Source organism: Oryza sativa, chromosome 10, assembly GCF_034140825.1.
Source record: "Oryza sativa Japonica Group chromosome 10, ASM3414082v1".
Taxonomy (NCBI): domain Eukaryota; kingdom Viridiplantae; phylum Streptophyta; class Magnoliopsida; order Poales; family Poaceae; genus Oryza; species Oryza sativa.
The window spans coordinates 2,282,761-2,306,050 of NC_089044.1; the positions used below are offsets into that span (position 1 = coordinate 2,282,761).

Sequence of the window (23,290 nt, forward strand, 5' to 3'; positions counted from 1 at the left end):
TTTTTAAAATTTTTTCATAACAATTTGAGTGACATGCAACAACGAGGGGATATCCCTCTCGAGCGATATCAAAATTCACTTCCCAAAGTGAAGTGATTGTTCAGTTTTCCTCGACGAGATAGAGAGCATATTGTCACAGGTTCACAGCAGCAAGGACAAAGGCTACCATACTAATGCATTAGTCAGTGAGTCCAAAGACTGGAAGGACTCACAATCCCGAAGTGTCACCACACCAAACTACAGACGAAGGTGTCCATATAGCACCTGAACATGCTAACATTGTTAGTAAATAACGAGCCAAGATATATTAGGCACAGGCACATACATATTACTCCCTCCATTTTAAATTGATCTATATATTTTTATAGGTATACCAAAACTAAGAAAAGCTAATAACTCTCTCATACTATATTTACTCTAGCAACAAACTCAATGCATGCACCATTCTCAGTATTTCCTAGCCAATAGCAAATCAAGATATTGCATGTGGGTTATAAATACTTGTGTGCATGGATGCATGCATCAATGTTCTTTACTCCAATGCACAAATAACGAATAGCCTTAATGAATGAACACATATATGTAAATTATTTAGGAATAATCTCAAAAATACTATATGTAGATCAATTTAGAATAGAGGGAGTATCTGACTCGCTAATACTTGGGAAAGATAGATAGGCATCTTTAACACACCAGTTCACCAGAAATGATGCATGATCATCCATCGTTGGGGCAGGGCAACCATTCTGTCGTCAACAAGAAAACAAAAGTCAATCAGTAAACGAATATGCGAACGGAAAGTTAAGAGAAAATCAATTCTATACCACTGAGTTTGTTTGGATTCAATAATTTGCCTTCGATATTGTCTCTTTCTATAATATACCGGTGACTTTATTAATTGTTCTACAATATGCTATTGGACTGGGCATTCTTTTCAAAAATACGCAAAAAAACCTTAGATACATACAAGATTAACATTTGATTTATCTAATTAGAAGTTTCAAAAAAATATGAAAATTTTTATGTGGCCTCGTTACACAAGTATACATGCTTTAATTTTTTCTAGTATATTTAGATTTTAGAAAAAAATTTTGTATGTGGTATATAATGGGAAAAAAATATGCTTATACGAGGGATAATAACACAAAAAAATATCTTATGTAGTATATGAAAGATGATTTATATTAAAAACATCAATAAAAAATATTTTATAAAGCATATAACAGATAAATTATATTTTTTTAAAAAATATAAATGTAAAAAATGTTTCAGGCCATATAAAAGTTTTCATTTTTTTAAAAACTTTTAATAGGATAAATCAATTATTAACCTTGTATGTCCATAAGGGTATTTTGGGTATTTTTGAAAAGAATGTCTAGCCCAATGGCATATTGTAGAACAATTGATGAAGTCGTCGGTATATTATAGAAAGAGACAATGTCGATGGCAAATCGTTGAACTCGAACAAACTCAGTGATATAGAATAGATTCTCTCGAAAGTTAAATACTACATACGAATTATGCATGACTAGATGAGTGATGAATCACCGGAATAAATCCATGCCTTGTGCCCAAAAAACTACATTTTCCTTCATTATTAGAGAAAGGTCATATGCTACATCAAAGTCAGGCCAAATCCCCCCCAACTATACGTCATAAACCATCAAACTCAAATGAAGGGCATCCATAGTCACATTACTGTACTCTTCCCTTACAAGAAGTGACATAGTCACTCTATGGCATCTCTGTATCCACAAAACAAAACTGACCATTTAAATAATACTAGTCAAATGTGCATACAGAGAGTCAGCAATTAAATGGACAAATATACACTTTCATGAAGAAATATCAAGAAAGTACATAATACAAATTTACCACCCAGCATCCTATACCAAATTAGGACTACGAGTCTAAGATTTATCCAGTCCACAGAACCGCATGCATGAGAATAAATTAAGCAAACTGTTATAATTTAGATATTTTTGGATCATTCGAGTTCATAATTTTCAATTTCACTCTCTAAAGTAAGTGTTATAAGAAAAAAGAAAGGCGAGACCTCTATGACTTGTTTAATCTTCACCATCAGTACAGGCAGTACACATCAATAAATCATAATAAGCACAATTTTTTTAACATAGCATTTGCTTCATCATAAAACATAGCTTTTTGTTATGGGCATTGGGCCAAGAGGCCATGCCCACGACCAACCCAAGGTGAGAAGTACTCATGAACAGTTTCATATCAACTGTTATGCACAAGGTTTCATTGGGGAAATATAGCTAGGAAAATAGCCGGACGGCGTCGGCTTAGATGGGATGAGGAGAGATTATAGGATGGGGAGGAGAACTTGAGCGATATTAGACTAATCTTGATGCATTGCTTAACCAAACAGAGATACAATCCATCCTTGTAGATGGGCGACTTGTATCTTACTCCATCCGTCCCAGAAAAAATCAAACTTCTAGAGATGCATCTAGACAAGTGTTTGTCCAGATACATCTCTAGAAGTTAATTCTATTTGGTACGGTACCGCTGCTACAGTACCGCGCTTCATCTTGGGTTGGTCGTGGACATGACCTCCTGGCCCAATGCCCGTAACACTTTTGGTAAAAGAGAATGATTTGTTCCTCTAGCATAACCTCCGTCACAAAATGTAGTCATTTTGGGCAGCAAAAACAACTTAAATATAACCTTAACAATTAATTTGTACACTTGTAAATAGTAAAGAATAATAATATTGAGAATGAACCTTTCAAGACAAAACTACAGTTACATATGTTCGATCGAAATATCCAAATTTATTCAACAGCAAATATTTAGACAGTCAAATTCAATCTTCCAAGAAGGACACTAGATGATTCTGGAACTCTAATGACAATTTCAGCATAAGAGATTATTGACAATTCAAACAGCTAAGCGAGCACAAAGGTGTGACATTTAGATCAACCCAAATATAACCTATAATTTGGAGAGAAAAAAATTAACACAGTTTGCTTATCTACGTAAAATGAAGAGCATATACGCACCGTGCACAATAGAGTTGGTCAGAAAAGAAAATGCATCAACATATAATCTTTCATGGGCTCATTCCATGGTTCTTAAGTAGACAAAACTAAAAGTACACAAAAAAAAAAACAAACTGTAGCAACATGTGTCAATGAATAATCATTTTCTATAAACTGAAGCCAAAGATATTCAACTTATGTCTTCTCTTGTGCATATTGACTAGGCACTTGCAAAGGGACATCTCAGAACGTGAGATAAAACACAACTTATTACGAAAGGTCATAATTCAAAGCAATGAACTCAAAAAATATATTAACGGCACAGTCCATATATCTAATAGTATCAAATGAAAAGACTGTATCTAGCTCGAGGGCTTCTAAGTGGGCCCATTGTGTTCCTAATTTGATATTTCAATTCTTTAAGGTGAGTTTTTCATGTGGTTGTCGCCAATTTCCAAAGTGATATATAACTCAAGCTACAAAATTGTATACTATAGCCATGTAGTATGCACAAATTGATACTACTTTCAAACAAGCTGAGTAGAAATCAAAGCACCCAACATTTAGTTCTGGTATTTCTAAGCTATGGACATTCATAGCATAGACTAGTCAAACACATTAAAACAGATAGATAGCACTTATGAGAACCGCATAATTCAAGACTAATATCGGAAGCGGCATGTCATATGTAGGACAGTTCATCAAGCAGGTAAAGTAACAACAACTGTCACCGAGAAAATAAAAGGCATTCACAAGCAACCAATTATTGAGAATAATATGACCTTGCTATATGTAGAGAGTAAATACGCATGGGAAGAAATTACCTTTAGTATCGAAACTACAGAACGGATAGTAATAACCCATTCCAATGGTTTGGGGTAGTTTCTTAAATTGCATTTACTCCAGATGGACCAGGAAGGCACCAATACGAGTGCTCACAAACAACATATTATGTTCCTCAACAAAGCCAAGACATGGTGATGTGATACGAGGCCCTGGTTCGACAGAAAGGAGCTTGTCCAGTTGAATGGTTCTCTCAAGCACCCATCCAGTAGCATCATCACAGTTGGTCTTGTTCTTCCATAGATCGAGACTAAAATCTGTGAGAACAAGGAAGACCAGCCCACCATCCTCAGCCGGCACAATCCTGCAGCGCTCATCCCAATCGGTATGCATAACCAGTAAAAGGAATTACCAACCAGGATATCAGAATGGTATGCCAAATTCCCAAAAGAAAACGCAGTTGAGATGACATTGCCCCAATTTCCGTTCTCAGATGAGTAAACGCAGACGAACGCGTTGGCCTCGTCTGCGAAGAGCATTGTCACCTCAAATGGACTCGAATGGCAGTCGCCGTGCACGTGACCCTGGTCGCCGTCGACGCAACGCACCGTCCCGTGGTAGATGGTTATCCTACTCTCGTCAAGGGATGCCGGAGGAATATCCACGGCGCCGGTCGCCGGTGACGGGGTCCCACAGCACGAATCAGCGGCGGTGGATGAGGTTGAAGAGAACGGCGCGGCCGTGGCGGGTCCAGCGCCGGGGTGAAGATGGATTCCAGGTTTTCGTCTTGCCTGAAGAAGCCGAGGAGGGGAGGCTTACGGTGGCGGGCGCGGAAGCGGCGGAGGAAGCCGTGGTCGGAGACGAGGCGGCGCCAGCGCTTGCAGACGAGGGAGGCGCGAGGGAGGGAGGACGGCTGCGGCGGGAGGCGGAGGAGGATCTCGGAGAGGAGGTCGTCGTTGTCCAGCGGCGGCGCCGGCGAGGTGGGGCGCTGGCGGCGGCGGTTCATCATCGCCGAGTTGGGGTTTTCCTTTTTGTCTGTCTTTTTTCCTTTTTTTTCGAATTACAGAACACTGGGGCTGTTTACTCACTTTACCAACTTCTCTATGCCACAAGTGTGGTGTATGGGCTAAAACGGTACGGAAATGGACGGAAATCATCTTTATCCTTTTCGTTTTCATATTTTTTTCGGAATCGTAATCGGAATTGGAAACCCGGATACGAAAACGGAATCGAATATTATCGAAACCGAAAACGGAGCGAAAACGAACCTGCGCGAATACGGTAACAAAAATTTATCGGAATAAAAAACCCCTTAAACTGGTAAATCCAATTAAATAAATTATATATATTTAAAAGAGTAATGTTGTTGATAAATCCCAATGTAGGACAAAAAATATTCTTATGTAATTTTAGATTTGCATAACAAATATTTTTTAAAAAAATAACAGCCAAACACCAGGTATTCACTATTTAGTGCTTAAAAAAAGAATCTAGTGTATTTCAGTCACAAAATTTCTAGTAATTCCGAGAAAATTTCCGGAAATTCTGAGAAAATTTCTGACCGATTCCGAGTTCCGACGGAAACTGCCCTTATCATTTCCGATTCCATTTCCGAGAAAATATTTCCGAATTCGTTTCCGTTTCCGAAAAATTTCGACCGACAAATTCCGTTTTCGAAAATAGGTCCAGAATCCGGAAAGTTTCCATACCGTTTTCACCGCTAGTGTGGTGTGCCATAGTTTTTTTGGCAAAAAAAAAATGGATTCTTTTGAATACCATCACTTAAATGAGTTTCGCTAGAATCTCATTCTCAACTAAGACTACTTCGCCAAAATGCCATCTCGGAGGAAAATGGCCGTCATTCTTATTCTTCCTCACCACAATGTCGAAGGAGCTTACGGGCAACTACCGCTAGCTCCACCATCGCGCCAGCGGTGCCACCTCGCTGGCCTTCCATCCTACCCGCCACATTGGGGCTTGAGGAGACCGCAACCGACGTCGTCAATGTTGACGACAATCGAGTCGGAGAGTGGGCCGACAGAGACGAACTCACTTACGACGGGGGCGGCGCATCGAGGCGTGCGGATGAACTAGCCAGCGGTAAGGGCGGCGTATCGAGGCGGGCACAGAAGACGCAGACTTCGGTGAGGGCTGGAGCGCATGAGTGGCGGCGGGGGAGCGCATGAGTGGCGGCGGCGCAACCGTGGCGGCGATAGTTGACGCGTGCGCGGCCAGCAGGAGCGCGTGGGCGGGCACGCATGGCAACGACGGCCGTTGCACAGCAAGCAAGATCTTGTGGGCCACGGCGCAACCGTGGTGGCAGTGTTCATCGCACGCGTAGCCGGCGAGAGCGCATGCACAGGCACGCACCCCGGCAACGCAACCATGGTAGCGGTGGTCGTCGCGTGCGTCACGCTTGTGGTAATTTTTTTTAACAAGTGAGTGTATAACATATGGGCCATTTTAGTAGAAAAGTGTGGCATGCCATACCTTTGGCTTCAACCAAACACTTGCACTAAAAAGTCAAGCATGTCTAATTGTAGTGTGGCAATATTTGGCAAGCAACGAAACCGTCCCTAGATTGTGGGCACATCTTTTGCGGTAAGATGATAATATGACGTACTGCATATTATAACAAAGTAATTTTATAGATAACATTTTTAAATTAAAAAAATCGATAGAAAACTTTAAAATTAGTTTGTGAAATTCAAATTTTGATAGTGTTTGATTTTATAGTGGTCCAACAAATGAGGCCTGGATTTTCTTTTCTTTTGTCGTCAGTTTCAGTGTTGCCGGTGATAGATCGGAGTCGACTTGGGAGAAGTAGATATCTAGGGATCAAGAGATCATGCGGGATACTAAAAAGCTAGAGAACAATAATGCACATGATGATGAAGAATTCATATGGTATACAAAGAGGAATTGTGTATGTATGGAAAGAGGAGTCAAATTTGGAAGGGAGTCCAAATTTGGGAAGATTGATAGAGATAATGAAAGAGATAAGTTGAATACTTGCAAGAGAGGGTTTCCCACGTGGTTGGGAGTCCTAAATTGTGTTAGATTCATGGGATTTGCACAGCCTACCTCGTGTATCGATTTTAAAGAGACTTGAGTTGAGAGAAAGTTAGGGTTTCGAGTTCAATTCGAGATTTTGGTGAGGAGTGCTGTTGGTGCACTTTGTAAACACTAGTTGATGCAATAAAGTCGAGATTCAATCTACATCTTCGAGTTTGTCATCTACCGGTGTTTTCTGGGTCCCAACGGTCTGACTGACAGCACGGCGGCGGTCTAACCTGTGGGATAGCGGTGGTCTAACCGCAGGTGTGCAGGCTGTCTGACCGGTAAGGCTACGGTGGTCTGACCGGCGGCGACAGTGCTTCGTCATCTACTCTGGTTGATGTAAATCTTTTACTCCGCAAAAGATTTTAGGTTTTTTGGTTTTCCCTACCATTCACCCCCTCTGTTAGGTTTGTTTGGTCTTGTTCGATACTACAATGTGCTATTTGTCATGTGTTCTATAGGTGGCATATATATTAGTTGGTTCGACCAACCCAGCGATCAGAAGCAATCACTGGTGGAGAAGTGCTTTTTAGTCCCGGTTCGTAACCCCCTGTAGTCCCGGTTTTCAAACCGGAACTACCAATCCGGGACTAAAGATCGCTATCTTTAGCCCTGGGTGAAAAAACCGGAACTAAAAATCGATCTTTAGTCCCGGTTGATAACACCAATCGGGACTAAAGATAGGGATCTTTAGTCCCGGTTGATGTTATCAACCGGGACTAAAAAGAGGGTAGCGGCAGTCCACCAGCTGGTCTTTTTTTTCCTTTTTTATTTTCTCCCGAATCGAGTGGTATGCATATCGTCAAATCAAACCCCAAATCCACATCACAACTCCATAGCACGATTCACAGATTCATCACAAATTCATTCACAATATCCATTCACGTATTCATTCATAACATCACAAATATATTCACAATATTGATTCACAGGTTCATTGACAACATTGAGTCACATACTCATTCACAATATTGATTCATAGATTCATTCACAGATCAAAACATCCAAACCACAAATTAAAAAAAATAAAAAAAAATCGACTCACCGGCCGGCCTCCCATCCCGCCGCCGGCCAGCCACCCATCCCGCCGCTTCCCCTCCAGCCGGATCTGGGGGAGGGGAGGGCGAGGCCGCCGGTGATCGGCCTCCATCCCGCCGGCCCGCACCGGGCCTCCGCCGGCCGTCCTCCATCCCGCGCCTAGCCGCCGCCAGCCCGCGCCCGGCCGCCATCGCGCCGCCGCCGGCTGCCTCTGCAAGGGGAGGAGGGGGAGGGGAGGAGGAGAGGGGGTGAGAGAAGAGCAAGGGGAGAGAATGGAAGGAGAAGGATGGAGAGGATGGAGATAAGGAAGGAGAAGAAAAAGAGATAAGGATGGGAGATGGGGAGAGAGAGGCTACGCATGCTCTTGTGCGTGGGCTGGTGCGTAACATCAACCGGGACTAAAGATCCCGGGGGGCCTGACAAGGTCTGACAGGTTTAGAACCGGGACTAAAGATCAAATATGCCCGCTGTAGTCACCAACCGGGACTAAAGATCGGTTTTTAGTGGAACCGAGACTATTATGGATTTCGGCCGACCGACCAAAGATGGTTTCTCCACCAGTGAATCCACGGTCCATGTCTATTTGGATTTTTTTGGATCACTAGCTATGCATAGATTTATAGGAGCTGAGATTTTCTAGATTTAATTGTGAACATTAGCTTGAATTACTCTAGCTCGAATTGCACCTACAAATAGGATGGACTAAACAAAATTCGGAAGAGTAATCTCTTGATTAAAGCCTTCATAGTTATTATATCCTGAGATGTGTTGCGAATTGGATGTTTTCTTGTCATTCATGAGTTTGTCAAAGATAGGCCATAATTTGATTTGCCTTCATGCCAAACCGCAACAATTAGGACGGATCAGGATCCTCTGTGGTCGATTGCACCGTACCTTTATCACTGTAATATGGGCCCGATGGTCTTCGGGCCCACATATTACAAAGGATCTCAATCTCTCCCACAGTGCGTGGAGCTTTAGATATGGTCCACCACTAATTTTTTTCCCGTCTGGTCCCACTAAAAATCCGTCATCTCCTCCTTCAGAGGAGAAACCGCCCGCACCTCCCCAACTTTCCGCCGCTCCTTCCCCATCTCTCTCTTTTATCCTCTCCGTTACGACTCCCATGGTGGTGACCATCCGCCCCCTCCTCCTCTCCGTCCTCTCCCACGGCCGCGCACGGCGGCGACTCCCCCGCCCCCTCCTCTCCACCCACCGGTGGCACACGGCGGCGGCCATTCCCCCTCCCCCTCCTCTCTCACTGGCGGCACAGATTTGAGCCCCTATACCACCGGCGCCGCTTGGGAGAAGACGTGGTGGTGGCGGCATCTCGACGGCAGCGGGTGCCTCTCCCCTCCCTCGGCTACCCCGAGTCCACGAAGCGGCGGCGACCTTCCCGAGCGCCCCAACTCTGGCAAGCTTCTCTCTTTAGTCGGATACCGTTATTCCCCTTTCTCTCTCCTGCTCTCGCTTTCTTGTGCACGGATGGGCAACGAAATTGCTGCGAGGTTCTCGTGACCAAAGTTGGTCATGCGAACCCAGGGAAGGAACGGTCCCCATTCCACTCTCTTCTCCATGCAAGCAATTTGCCTAGGTGAACCAACATTGCCATATATCACGTGTGTGCACTGTGAATAGTCTTATAGAACATTGCTCTAGCCATACATACAACTTACAAAAGCAGAAATCATCAACTCATGGCCGTCAGCATGTAGCCAATCTTCGCATATGCCTGTAAATACATCTGAACTCTGGAAATGATGGCTGTAGCTTCGACGAAACAAAACAACTGCATTTCTGGACTGATAACCGGCATGTATCCAGCAAATCTGTCGCTTGTTCGCGCCAATTCTGGTTGCAGTTGTGTTTTCGACAGTCACGGATGGATTCGATTGAAGTCACAAGTTTACAGCAGACAAAATAGCAGGATTGAGAAAACGTAAAAATAGAAAAAACGTAGGATTTTGATAGGAATGTAAGTGTAAAATAGAGGATTGCAAAACGTTGGAAAAACACAGAAATATCCGTTTGATCGAACCGCAGGAAAAACGTGGGAATTGGATGAGAGAGATAGACTCAAAAGGAAAGTTACAAGAGGTTGAAGCTCTTGCTAAATTTACTCCAAAATCTTTATAGGATTGTCTATTCCATAGAAATTTCAAAGGATTGAATATGATTCAATCATTTGTTTCAAAGTGCTTCATAGAAAATTTTCCTACAGGATTGAAATCCTCCAAAATTATTATGTTTTTCCTCGAAATCAAAGGGGACCAAATCAGTAAATATGCCCAAACTAAAAAGAGTTTACAGCAAACAGAAAAGAATAATACGGAGTACTGTATATACGGAGTAGTAAATAGCTAAATATGCCCAAACTGAAAAGAACCCAAAAGTTCTTTTGCATCTACAATATCTTTGTATATTTGCGATTACACAGTGGACGCATGCCCACATCCAAAAATTTGTTTGTAATAACAATAATTTTTTATTTATAATTATACGGCAGACGCGCCCACACACACCACTTACACCACTTCAGATGCAACATCATTATAATAAATCATGTTGAAAGCCCACTTACGTATGCGTAGAATTTATGGACACTGGGATTATTTGAAATCTAATTGGTGAAATCATTCACCCACGACTTCATCACACCTGTAGTGCTTTCCCATTTGCAATTACAATATGAGTAAATTTCATAAAACTACATATACTTTGCATGATCTATCATAAAACTACAGATTTTAGAACTAGTTTCACAAAACTACAGATTTAATGTTCTCGTTTATCACAAAACTACAGGTACTTTGAACACTATATCATAAAACTATAGATTTAAGAACTTAGTTTCACAAAACTACGGGTTTAATATCTTCATTTTTCACAAAACTACAGGTTTAATATCTTCATTTATCACAAAAACTACAGATTTAGTGTCTCCATTCTCACAAAACTACATGTTTTAACAATGCTAAAACCTGTAGTTTTGTGAGAATAGAGACACTAAATCTATAGTTTTGTGATAAATGAAGACACTAAATGTGTAGCATTGTGATAAACGAATACACTAAATCTATATTTTTATGAAACAAGTTCATAAATCTGTAGTTTTTTTATAGATTGTATATATAAAGTACCTGTAATTTTATGATAAACAAAGACACTAAATCTGTAGTTTTGTGAAACAAACTCTTAAATCTGTAGTTTTGTGATAAATTATGTAAAATACATGTAGTTTTGTGAAATTTACTCTAAATGAGTAAATTTCATAAAACTACAGATACTTTGCATGATCTATCACAAAACTACAGATTTTAGAACTAGTTTCATTAGTCTTGCACAGCCATCTAATGCAACGAAAACTAGGTGTACTCTAGAAACAGTACGACTTGCCTATGCATCCCCATTGATGTACCCATCCCATTCCAAGCTTCCTTATATTGCTGCAAATATATTACTCCCTTCGTTTCTGGTTACAAGATTTTTGATTTTGGTCAAAGTTAAACTGCTTTAAGTTTGATCAAATTATAGAAAAAAATAGTAATATTTTTAACCCAAAATAAATTTATTATAAAAATATATTTAATTATTAATTTAATAAAACTAATTTGGTAATGTAAATATTACTATATTTATCTATAAACTTAGTCAGACTTGAAGCAGTTTAACTTTGACCAAAGTCAAAACATCTTATAACCTAAAACGAACGGAGGGAGTACCAACTACCAATTAGATGACTCCCCACACTTTGCTACGGGAAACACTGAGCAATTCTCAATATTTTATTTGACGATCAAGCTATGAGTAAAAAGAAAAAAAAGAAACATCAAGGTTTATTAGTCAAATGATACCCGTGCTTTAGTGTGAAACATATTGATAAGTATATGCTAAATATTGTAAAAGTGATAAATAGATTTGTTAAAATATAGTGCAAATGACATGAGGGGGTGATGATTGGATATGTTTGCATTTTGATTTGTAGAATTAAATAAATGAGTAAATTTTATAAAACTACAGATACTTTGCATGATCTATCACAAAACTACAGATTTTAGAACTAGTTTCACAAAACTACAGATTTAATATTCTCATTTATCACAAAACTACAGATACTTTGAACACTATCTAAAACTACAGATTTAAGAACTTGTTTCACAAAACTACGGGTTTAATATCTTCATTTTTCACAAAACTACAGGTTTAATATCTTCATCTATCACAAAAACTACAGATTTAGTGTCTCCATTCTCACAAAACTACACGTTTTAACAATGCTAAAACCTGTAGTTTTGTGAGAATGGAGACACTAAATCTATAGTTTTGTGATAAATGAAGACACTAAATGTGTAGCACTGTGATAAACGAATACACTAAATCTATATTTTTATGAAACAAGTTCATAAATCTGTAGTTTTTTGATAGATTGTATATATAAAGTACCTGTAATTTTGTGATAAACAAAGACACTAAATCTGTAGTTTTGTGATAAATTATGTAAAATACATGTAGTGTAAAATAAATGAGTAAATTTCATAAAACTACAGATACTTTGCATGATCTATTACAAAACTACAGATTTTAGAACTAGTTTCATTAGTCTTGCACAGCCATCTAATGCAACGAAAACTAGGTGTACTCTAGAAACAGTACGACTTGCCTATGCATCCCCATTGATGTACCCATCCCATTCCAAGCCTCCTTATGTTGCTGCAAATATATTACTCCCTTCGTTTCTAGTTACAAGATTTTTAATTTTGGTTAAAGTTAAACTGCTTTAAGTTTGATCAAATTATAGAAAAAAATAGTAATATTTTTGACCCAAAATAAATTTATTATAAAAATATATTTAATTATTAATTTAATAAAACTAATTTGGTAATGTAAATATTACTATATTTATCTATAAACTTAGTCAGACTTGAAGCAGTTTAACTTTGACCAAAGTCAAAACATCTTATAACCTAAAACGGAGGGAGTACCAACTACCAATTAGATGATTCCCCACACTTTGCTGCGGGAAACACTGAGCAATTCTCAATATTTTATTTGACGATCAAGCTATGAGTACAAAGAAAAAAAAGAAACATCAAGGTTTATTAGTCAAATGATACCCGTGCTTTAGTGTGAAACATATTGATAAGTATATGTTAAATATTGTAAAAGTGATAAATAGATTTGTTAAAATATAGTGCAAATGACATGAGGGGGTGATGATTGGATATGTTTGCATTTTGATTTGTAGAATTAAATAAATGAGTAAATTTCATAAAACTAAACTACAGATTTTAGAACTAGTTTCATAAAACTACAGATTTAATGTTCTCGTTTATCACAAAACTACAGATACTTTGAACACTATCTAAAACTACATATTTAAGAACTTGTTTCACAAAACTACGGATTTAATATCTTCATTTTTGACAAAACTACAGGTTTAATATCTTCATTTATCACAAAACTACAGATTTAGTGTCTCCATTCTCACAAAACTACACGTTTTAACAATGCTAAAACCTGTAGTTTTGTGAGAATGGAGACACTAAATATGTAGTTTTGTGATAAATGAAGACACTAAATGTGTAGCACTGTGATAAACGAATACACTAAATCTTTATTTTTATGAAACAAGTTCATAAATCTGTAGTTTTGTGATAGATTGTATAAAGTACCTGTAGTTTTGTGATAAACAAAGACACTAAATTTGTAGTTTTGTGAAACAAGCTCTTAAATCTATAGTTTTGTGATAAATTATGCAAAATACCTGTAGTTTTGTAAAATTTACTCTAAATAAATTGTAAATCATGTTGTATGCTTGCATGAGATTAAATATATAATTATTGCTAGTGGGTGATGATGTGGCATGGTTGCAGTTGAGATTTAGATTTAGTGGGCTTTAACTTTATAGAAAGTATAGATTAATAGAAAGAATTAGTAACAATATCCCCTGAGGCCCTGACTGCGGTTGATCAACCAACCATTGCAGATGCTGTTGCAATGAAAAGCAATAAAAAGATGGTGCTTGCTGAACCTAAGCACCCAGCATATTTCACTGTAAAGGTTGCAAATCAAGAGGCATCTGCCGTTACTTAGAAATATAGCGTTAATGATATGATTGTATCTGTCGTAACTGATAGATAGTTTCTTTGATCCACATGTAATATCGAAGATATCATAATTTTAGTATATAATGCTGTGGTATTTCAGATAGACGGTTGCTAGTTATAAAAATAATTAAATGACTGCACCTAGATTTAATAAATGGTTGCACCTAGATTTGTAGATAAATGAATTGTAATTGTGTTGTGCGCATAGCAAAACAAACCATAATTTTGTTGGTACCAAACTGCCAATTTTGAAAACATAATTTGCTACTGAAATGAAAAATATTGGGCATGGACAGGTCCAGAATAAAACATTCGTTATAATGCTTATCATAATGCTCATTTCACTTTGATAGAAAGCAAGTCAGGGCATCAGTTGTTACGTCTTATAACAGGACATCTCGAGTAGATAATTCCTACGAGTCCACTTCACAATTGACAAAGTGCACTAAATAAATAGAGGGTCAGTTTCCAGTTTATACATTGGGTCATTGGCACATATCTTCATAGGCCACACAGCCACCGCCACATACAAAATGGAAGATCATGCACCAGTAATCCATCTCTGCACCTTACCAATAACAGTCAAAAGTCTAGATACCTGCAAGAGAACAATTCCATCAGTCATTCTGGTATAAATTTACAGTCACAAAATTATATCGCATTTTTTTTGGTGCAATGCAAAATGTAACTATTATTTTCAGCGTTGTGAACCATACATCAAATTTCCAAAGTTGAATAATTCCAGTATTATTACTAGGCAAAAACAAAAAGAAGAAACACTGAACAGACAATATAGAGGAACAATTGAATTATTGGAACTGTTCTCGAATTTTGGCTACATCAAACTAGAAAAAAACGCATATTAGGAAAGGACCTAATATTAAATAAATAGAAGGGGTGAGGCTTCGAACCAGGTCTGCTAGCCCACCACCTTGTGGAGCTAGTTGGAAAACGCGTGGGCGTTTCTCTCTACATCTAACTAGCAACTAAAGGGGTACAAGTACAACGACACTTGGCAGGTAGAAAGTAGAAACACCTGTTTCTAGTTCATACTCCAGTCTACTTTTAGAAATTTTAGGACAAACCAATTATTACTATATTCAAATTAAAAGTCATTGGAGAAGCATAGGGACATCAACCATTCATGATTTACTACCGTTTATGATTGTACACTCAACTCTTTCTGATGTGTACCTCAATATCTCATAAGTGGAACCTCTTTTGGTCCACAAATATCATTTATCTTAGCATGGTACCAACACAAACCTTACCAAATTTTCTTAAACCATAATTTGCTGCCAATGAAAATTTTATTACTAAAAAGTACAAAAGTATGCACAATGAGGATGCAAGTGAGGGATCTAGTTAATTTCACCTTGAACCAGAGCTCCCAATGAGTTCTTTACTGTAGTTAGTTATCTATTTTATAGAAGAGTGAATTTCACTATGGACCCCTTTTTATTACCCTAGCTGCACAGTGGACCATGTTTAGCAACCTTTCCACTTTATGCCACCTAAACATACCAAAATACAGCAATTTGATTCGATTCCCTAGCCTATTTGTGGAGCCTGGAATCTACTTCGCTCCTCGTCGGATCAGCGGAGGATCGAGTTGCCTGGGCATGCAAATCAGAGGTGCAGTTTGCTGCTGACCTCTCCGCTCACAGAAGCCACTACTGCTCTGACAAAGCACACTCATTATCCCCTTGTGCTCACAAGCTAGTGCCATCTACCATCTCTTACTCCTTCCATGGATGGGTCATGGGCCAAATAGCCATCGTAGAATCTCAAGCAATACCCCTGGTTCAAGACTGCTATGTTTTGTCAAGTATGTTAAAACTTGGATATACCCTGGTCCATTGTGCAGCTTTATGTCCCATGGAACGTGGAACTTGGGTGTGTTCCTTGTTCCGGGAACTTTGTTCTAGATCGAGAAACGGGAACTATGTGGACCTTCGTCCCGAAAATGGATGGAACTTCGTCTTGAGAGTCGTCCTAGTACAAGGTATGGAGTAACAAGTAGAGTGGTCTGATAGAGAAATTAATGTGGCACGATGGAAAATGATGGAAAGGCAATCCAAAATTTTCAAGCAAAATCTATAATTTGATTAACTTTCACTAAATTTGAACTCATCTGGATGGGACGAACGCTGTTGTTGCTCACTCGCTGCTCGCCAACGTTCTGCTGTGCATGTACGAGCGTCAGCACCATCATGCAGTGGAGAATGGACAAGCATTGCCCTCATCACGCTGTGGTACGACCATGGAGAGATAGAGGGACGTTCCAAACAACGTAGGAACACGTTCCAACTAACGTTCCATGCTTTTAGAAAATGACGTCCCACGTTCCTCGATCCATCGATCCGGGAACTTTTGTGAGTTAGTAATACTGCAGCTAGGGTAATAAAAATGTGTCTAAAGTGAAATTCACTTATTTTGGAAATTTAGTGGACATCTGACAAATCATAATCAGACAAATACTTCTGTAATCACAAATCGCCATCCAAAACCTGTGTAACACACTAGCACCTAAAATAATAAAGGCTCCAGATATCCAAAAAACACACATACAAGATAAATATATGTAAACTGAATAAAATTCTAAAAGGAAGCAATATTCCTCCAAACAGTATATTCATAAACCTTGTAACTAGGGGGTGCATAAGTTATCTAAAATTATTCTGTGCAAGTAATCACTAGTATGTAAATGGACTAGAGTAATACATCCTGAAGCTAACATAATCTAGTAAAAAATAGAACTTCATTGACCAATACAAAATATATAAATAGTGATTTCTTCTTGTGCAAATTAATACATTGCTTGCAGCAGGACTAAGAAGAAAAAAAAGTATTCCCTTTGTTCTTTTGTAGTGATACTCCAGACATTCTACAGTCTCTAGACAAGATAGAACATTAGTTTCCTTATATTAGAGTCGACAACTAAATACTATATTAGTATTTTCCAAGACAAATCTAACTGTGGTTCTCTTCTCAGTGGCCAATCTAAATAGTAAATACTTCTACATCTTTCAATGTTCAAAATTAAGAAAAAAAGAATGGACCACAACACAAGGCTTCTAAAAGGTCATCTCGCAGAAACAGGTATTGAATGAAAAAAAATAGTGTCACTCTCTGAAACGAGCCAGTAAATTACTTATTTGATATGTCGGATGAATTAATCTGTTCTGCAGTCAAATGCTGAAAACACACCTAATTTTACTGCATTGTAAAAACATAAGTACCTGCAACATAAGTACTTGCGTAGGGATGAAGCGAGGACATAATATTGGTTTCCCAAAGCTTCCTGGACTGCAGTGAATCAATTTGTAGCATGAAGACACTGGAATCAGCACATAGAAGCATCACCTTAACATCCTCAGCATAACCCAATCTCACTAAATGACTTGTCTTGACCCCAGAGCCCAGTTCAAGAACCTTGTTTAGCTCAGCTGTCCTCTGCAGCACCCATCTGGTAACACCTTCAGAACAGACCTTCCTCTCCCATATTTGAAGGCTGTCGTACGACAGAGTGACAAGGCCAAGATAACCACCTTCTGCCAGAAAGATCTGAGACATGTAGTGGCTATAACAATTTGGATTGGAAGGCCACTCAATCACAGCAAGGGTTTGCCTATCCAAATCAAACTGAAGAATGGCACTGCCAAGACCAGTGGGGAACCAATACAGGGAATGGCCAACGAGTATGCCAGGATCAACAAAAGCAAAGACCAAGAATGGAGCAGGAGTGAAGATGAGATTGCTCCATCTGCCGGTCTCCGATGTGTAGAAGCAAGCGAACATTTGTGTGTTGTTGCTGGCCACGCCCACCAAGGCAACATTGAAGGGGCAACAGCTGAATCCGCCGTGAACGTGGCCGTCGTCGTCGGCGGCGGCACAGAGCGCCGCCTCGTTCCAGACGATCTTCTCCTTGCCGTCTATCTCCGGCGGAATGCCCACCCGGCGGTGGTCGCCGGTGTCGGGGTCCCAGAGGACGATCTCGTTCTGCTTCCGGTCCAGGAGGAGGACGCGGCCATGGCGGCATCCGCAGAACATCCGCTCTTTGCGGACCTCGTCCTCGCCGAGCCGCATCGAGAAGCGCTCCCTTGGGATGAGATCCCGCGGATCCATCACGGACCGGAAGAAGGGGAAGCCGAAGTCGTCGGCAAAGACGCCGATGATGGGGGGATTCCGGTGGTGGCGGGGGCGGAAGCGGCGGTGGAAGGCGGGGTCGGTGACGAGGCGGCGCCAGCGGTTGCAGACGAGGGAGGCGCGGGGGAGCGAGGAGGGCAGCGGCGGGAGGCGGAGGAGGATCTCGGCGAGGAGGTCGTCGTCGTCCGGCAGGGTCACCGGCGCCGCCGGTGAGGTGGCGCGGCCGCGGCGGTGGCTTATCTCGCCGCTGAGGCCGCGTGCATTGAGATTGGAGAGTAGTACTACTGTAGAGTGTGGACAGTGGATAGGTGGAGAAGAAAACCATGAAAATTTTGCAAAACCGAAATTATTTTGTTAAAACTGTTAAACCGATTATTTTGAAAACCATACTCCCTCGATCCCAAAAAGTTTCAAATCCTAATTACAAAATCGTAGCCATGACCATGATGGTTAGCTACAGGTAAACTAACACGTGATTACTAGACCAGCACCCAGCATGCAGAGGTAGCACATGTAGGACCTTCTGTTTCTCCTGGTTTCTGGTCTTCTTAGCTCGATCTTGTCCTTTAATTTATGATTTCTGAATCGTCTAACTTTTTGGATTTGATAATTTGTGAAGATGGATATTAACGGGAAAGGAAAAAGGCCTCGTTATCTCAAAGAGGTAGATTTGGGAATTTTTATTAGTCTATTTAGAACCAGATTTGAAAGATATTGGAAATAATTGATTGATTTTTTTTCTGTCTTCACCTTCTCTTTGTCACCTTTAGCTTGAAGCCTTAAAAGCTTGCCTATGTTGTCTCGTAGGTTTGGTTCCAACAAATATTATTTATGTGTTAGTAACCGATTAGTACATGATGATTATTAGTTATGTATTAGTAACAAGTAAAACTTTTAATGAATAATATTTTTTAAAGCAACTTTTCAATAGAAAAAATATATTATTTTGCAGTTAAAAACATGCAACAATATATCCTCCCCGGTCACAAAATGGAAACCATGCCCATACGTGTTGGCCGTTGGACACTTGAATCACGACCTTGCTATTGTGTGAATGTCTATTGCGAAGGCGTGGACCGTGGAAACACATCCCTACGAGATCTATTTGCGTGCTTATGGCATTCAAGTAGATTAGTGTGTACAATTGCTATTATAGTTAGATGAGCACTTACACCAAAAAATTGTTTTTTAAAAATAATCTTGTTGTGCAAAAATAAATTTTCTTTAAATAAAACCTTCTACTCAACGGATTTTTCTTAAATATTTTTCTTAAATTATGATAGGGAGGTAGGATGGCTGGGGGGGAGGCGGAGGAGGATCTCGGAGAGGAGATCGTCGTCCGGCAGCTGCTCCAGCGAGGTACGGCGGCGATGGATCATCTCCGACTCACTCGTTTGGGGGGTTTTCTCGTCCAGAGAAGCATATTTGAGGTTTTTCTTGTGCCAGACAAAGATCGTTAGCTTACGTGCTTTTGCATAATTTTCAAACGATAGCTTGTTTAGTTGCACATTAATTTAAAAAAATCAGGTTATTTTTATTATTTTGTTTAAATGTGGGATAGTTTCGGAATAAATTCAATAATATTAACACTAACACATTAAATACACAAATGTTGCAAGATTAATAAGATGGGTCAAGTAGTCTTGTTGATGCAAACTGCTCACTTTGTATATGAGGATGAATCAAGACTCCCCCTGTCTCCTCTTTCCGATGGATTAAAAAGACTTCCTAGGAAAGCTCAAGTTATTCTCAAGCAACAAGTTGCCATTCAGACATTGTCGAGAACACATTTTTCATGGGCTTTAAGAAACTGTACTCGCTATTTGTCCAGGGAGAGCTTATGTTTTATTAGGGATTGTTTATATGCCTAACTTTTTTGCATTTTTAAGTCAAATTATTTTTCTCCAGTGATGACCCAAAGACAACGGTGATGAAAAGGACCGATTAGGTGTGAGGGTTGAGGTTGGGGTGGGATAGGGGGTTGGGATAGTCGAAGGCGGGGTCTTTGCGGGCTTAGAGTAATGGCCTAGGAGTCAGCGATAGGGTTAGAGCAGTATAGTAGGTGAAGTTGATGGTGGGGGCAAGGGAAATCAATTTGTAAGGAGGTGTAAGCCGTCAAAGATGAGGAAGGTGGGGGGATTTCATCAATGAGGAAGAAGGGCGAGAGTAGTTGGCTAGGAGATGGGCATAGCGCACGAAAGCCGACAGGCCTTTCTAACATTATAGAGGCACCATGAAGCACATCACTAGTGGTGGCGGGATGCTAAGTAGGGAAAAGGGATTGCATCGGTAGTGGAATTGGGGTGAGGAAGAAGAGGGAGGTAGGGTTGGGGGAGGGGGAGTGGTTTGGAGACAGCCTGTTCATTCAAAAATTGACTGATATTTTTTTCTATTTTCAGACCTCGGAACTATAGATAATCCCTTTCTTATTATTAATATGGATCCTATAAACTTACATCTTGGTGCTAACTCTTTCTTAAAAATAGTCGCACCTGATAATTCCGCATCTGGTTACTTAATACCATGAGTTGGAGTAAATTTGTTTTCATTCTCCCTTGAAACAACAGAGCAATTTAATTCAATGTAAGTAACTTTCCTAAAAAAAACCTATTTCTCTCCTAAAACAATTTTCTATAGAACTAAACCCCTCAAGTGTCCTAAAGTATTGAGAATGATTGTTTAGGCTGTGTTCGCCAGTCCATGTTCCCAATCGGAATAGTACGCGTGGAAAACAGAGCGGTCTATTAGCCCATGATTAATTAAGTAATAGCTATTTTTTAAAAATGGATTAATTTATTTTTTAAGCAACTTTCATATAAAAACTTTTTGCAAAAAATCTCACCGTTTATTGGTTTAAAAAGCATGCGCGCAGAAAACGAGGGAGAGGCATTGGGAAAAGGGTGTGCCGAACACAGCCTTACTTATTAATACTTCAGTCCTAAATTTTTTTCTAACATTTCAATTCTGTCATAAATTATAAGGAACAATTTTCTCTTAGTCTGTCTTTAATGCAAGGCAGCGCTTTTGCTATAGGAAAAAGAGAGCGTCACGTTCTTTTATGTGCTGTTAGGCTTTTGTACTAGAGGTAGCATATTTGTTGGTTCGCCCAACACAACAATTAGAAGCAATCATCGGTCGATGTCTATTTGGACTTTTTGGATGACTAGCTATGCAAAGATGTAGTACCTTCATCCCTAAATATAAAATTCAATCCCTAAATATAAAGAATTTTGGTGGGACATGGCACATCCTAACACAACGAATCTAGATAAAAGTACATCCAAATTCATTGCATTAAAATGTATCAAATCTCACTAAAATCCCTTATATTTAGGGACGGAGGGGGTATGAGAACTGAGATTATGGAGATGTAATAAGCTCGAATTGCTCATAGTCATATAAATAGGATGGAGTAAACCAATTTTGTAGAGTAATCTCTTAATTAAGGCATTCTAAGTTTATGCTATCCTGAGATATGATGGATTTTTTTTTTTTGTAATTGAGTTTGTCAAAGATACATCATAATTTGATATGCTTTCATGCAAATCGACAACATTTATAGAACATAGATCATCGAAATTCTAGTAAGCCAAAGCAAGCTAAAAGAGGACATGTGCATGCTCCAAATTCCACCACCCAACCAACCAGTTCTTAAAACCATCTGAAGTGCAATTTTTCGACAAAGAGAGTTTTATTAATCTTAGACAATTACATCAAGAGGATACAATTATTCTAAGACCACCCTCGCCCTCTGCATAGCTAGGATGCACACAGCCTATCATCTGAAGTGCAATGCCAAAATGTAAATAAATCATACTAAAAAAAGGTGGAACTAGCAACAACACAATCTCCATCATGTTATAAAACAATGGGCAAAATTACACGCAGTACTAGTAAAGTAGAAACACCATTGATATATAGTATCATTTACCAACAACAAAGCATGAAGTTCCTCAAACACGAGGAAATGTGCAAAAGATACATCACCAGCTCCATCATAGATTAATATTCATGGGCAAGCATGTGTCAAAATTCAAAAGGATTCAGTTCAGTTCATGAGGCAATTACTAGCTATACATACAACTTACAAAAGCATAAATCGTCAACTCATGGCCATCAGCGGTTTGCCCATATATACGGCAAGTAACCAAACCTTCCCATATGCCCATAAATACAACTGAAATCTGGAAATGAAGTGGCAAGCCAGCAAATTCATTTGTCACTATCAGTCACACAATTTAACAAATTTCACAAACATCAGAGTTCAAAGCCTGGATCAAGCTGTGATGATAATGACGACTTCAACGAAACAAATAACTGCATGTCTGTTCTGGGTTTAAAACCCATAAGAAACATGTGTTCAGCTGCGCACATCAGCCTAATTAGTGCTATGACTGATAACTGGCATGCATCCAGCAAATCTATCCCTTGTTCACGCCAATTCTGGTTGAAGTTGTGCTGCCAAGTTTTCAACAGTGACGTATGGGGAAAAAAAACTCAATGAAGTCACAAGTTTACAGCAGAAAAAAAAGCATAATAATGTATATAGTAAATCACTAAATATGCCCAAACTGAAAATGACCCAAAAATTTGTTGCACACCAAGCGGCATTGCAACTACAATATTGTTAGTCTTGCACAGCGATCTAATGCAATGAAAACTGGGAGTGTACTCTAGAAACAGTACGACTTGCCAATGCACCCCCTTTGGTGTACCCATCCCAATATTATGATATACTGCTTCAAATATAACATCGATTAATACAAACAATATCCCCTGACTGCAGTTGATCAACCAACCATGTCCGATGCTGTTGCATCCAGCATATTTCAATGCAAGGGTTGCAAATCAAGAGGCATCTGCCGTTACTGAGAAATCTAGTGTTAATGATATAATCCACTTTATCTGTCATAATGCTAAGATAGTTTTTTCGATCCAATGTAGTATCAATGATTCATAACTTTAGTATATAATACTGTGGTATTTCAGATAGACGGTTGCTAGTTATAAAAATAAATGATTGCACCTAGATTTGCAAATAAATGAATTGTAATTATGTTGTGGGCATATCAAATCAAACCATAATTTTGTTGGTGCCAATTTTGAAAGCATAATTTGCTACTGAAATGAAAAATATTGGTCATGGCC

At 39.4% G+C, this 23,290-nt stretch overlaps 2 protein-coding genes across 2 annotated transcripts; both read right to left on the reverse strand.

Moving 5' to 3' along the window:
- Positions 1 to 151: 151 nt before the first annotated feature.
- On the reverse strand, positions 152 to 4,850 carry LOC136353481 (uncharacterized). The gene is made up of 4 exons (XM_066304475.1): positions 4,608 to 4,850; positions 3,830 to 4,105; positions 694 to 746; positions 152 to 264 (listed from the first exon to the last, which is right to left on the reverse strand). The coding sequence occupies exons 1-2, from the start codon at positions 4,795 to 4,797 to the stop codon at positions 3,903 to 3,905; spliced, it is 393 nt and encodes a 130-aa protein (XP_066160572.1). The 5' UTR covers positions 4,798 to 4,850; the 3' UTR covers positions 152 to 264; positions 694 to 746; positions 3,830 to 3,902.
- Positions 4,851 to 14,288: 9,438 nt separating this feature from the next.
- On the reverse strand, positions 14,289 to 18,430 carry LOC4348066 (uncharacterized). Its single transcript, XM_015757728.3, has 2 exons — positions 17,236 to 18,430; positions 14,289 to 14,591 (listed from the first exon to the last, which is right to left on the reverse strand). The coding sequence occupies exons 1-2, from the start codon at positions 18,119 to 18,121 to the stop codon at positions 14,584 to 14,586; spliced, it is 894 nt and encodes a 297-aa protein (XP_015613214.3). The 5' UTR covers positions 18,122 to 18,430; the 3' UTR covers positions 14,289 to 14,583.
- Between the last annotated feature and the right edge of the window lie 4,860 nt (positions 18,431 to 23,290).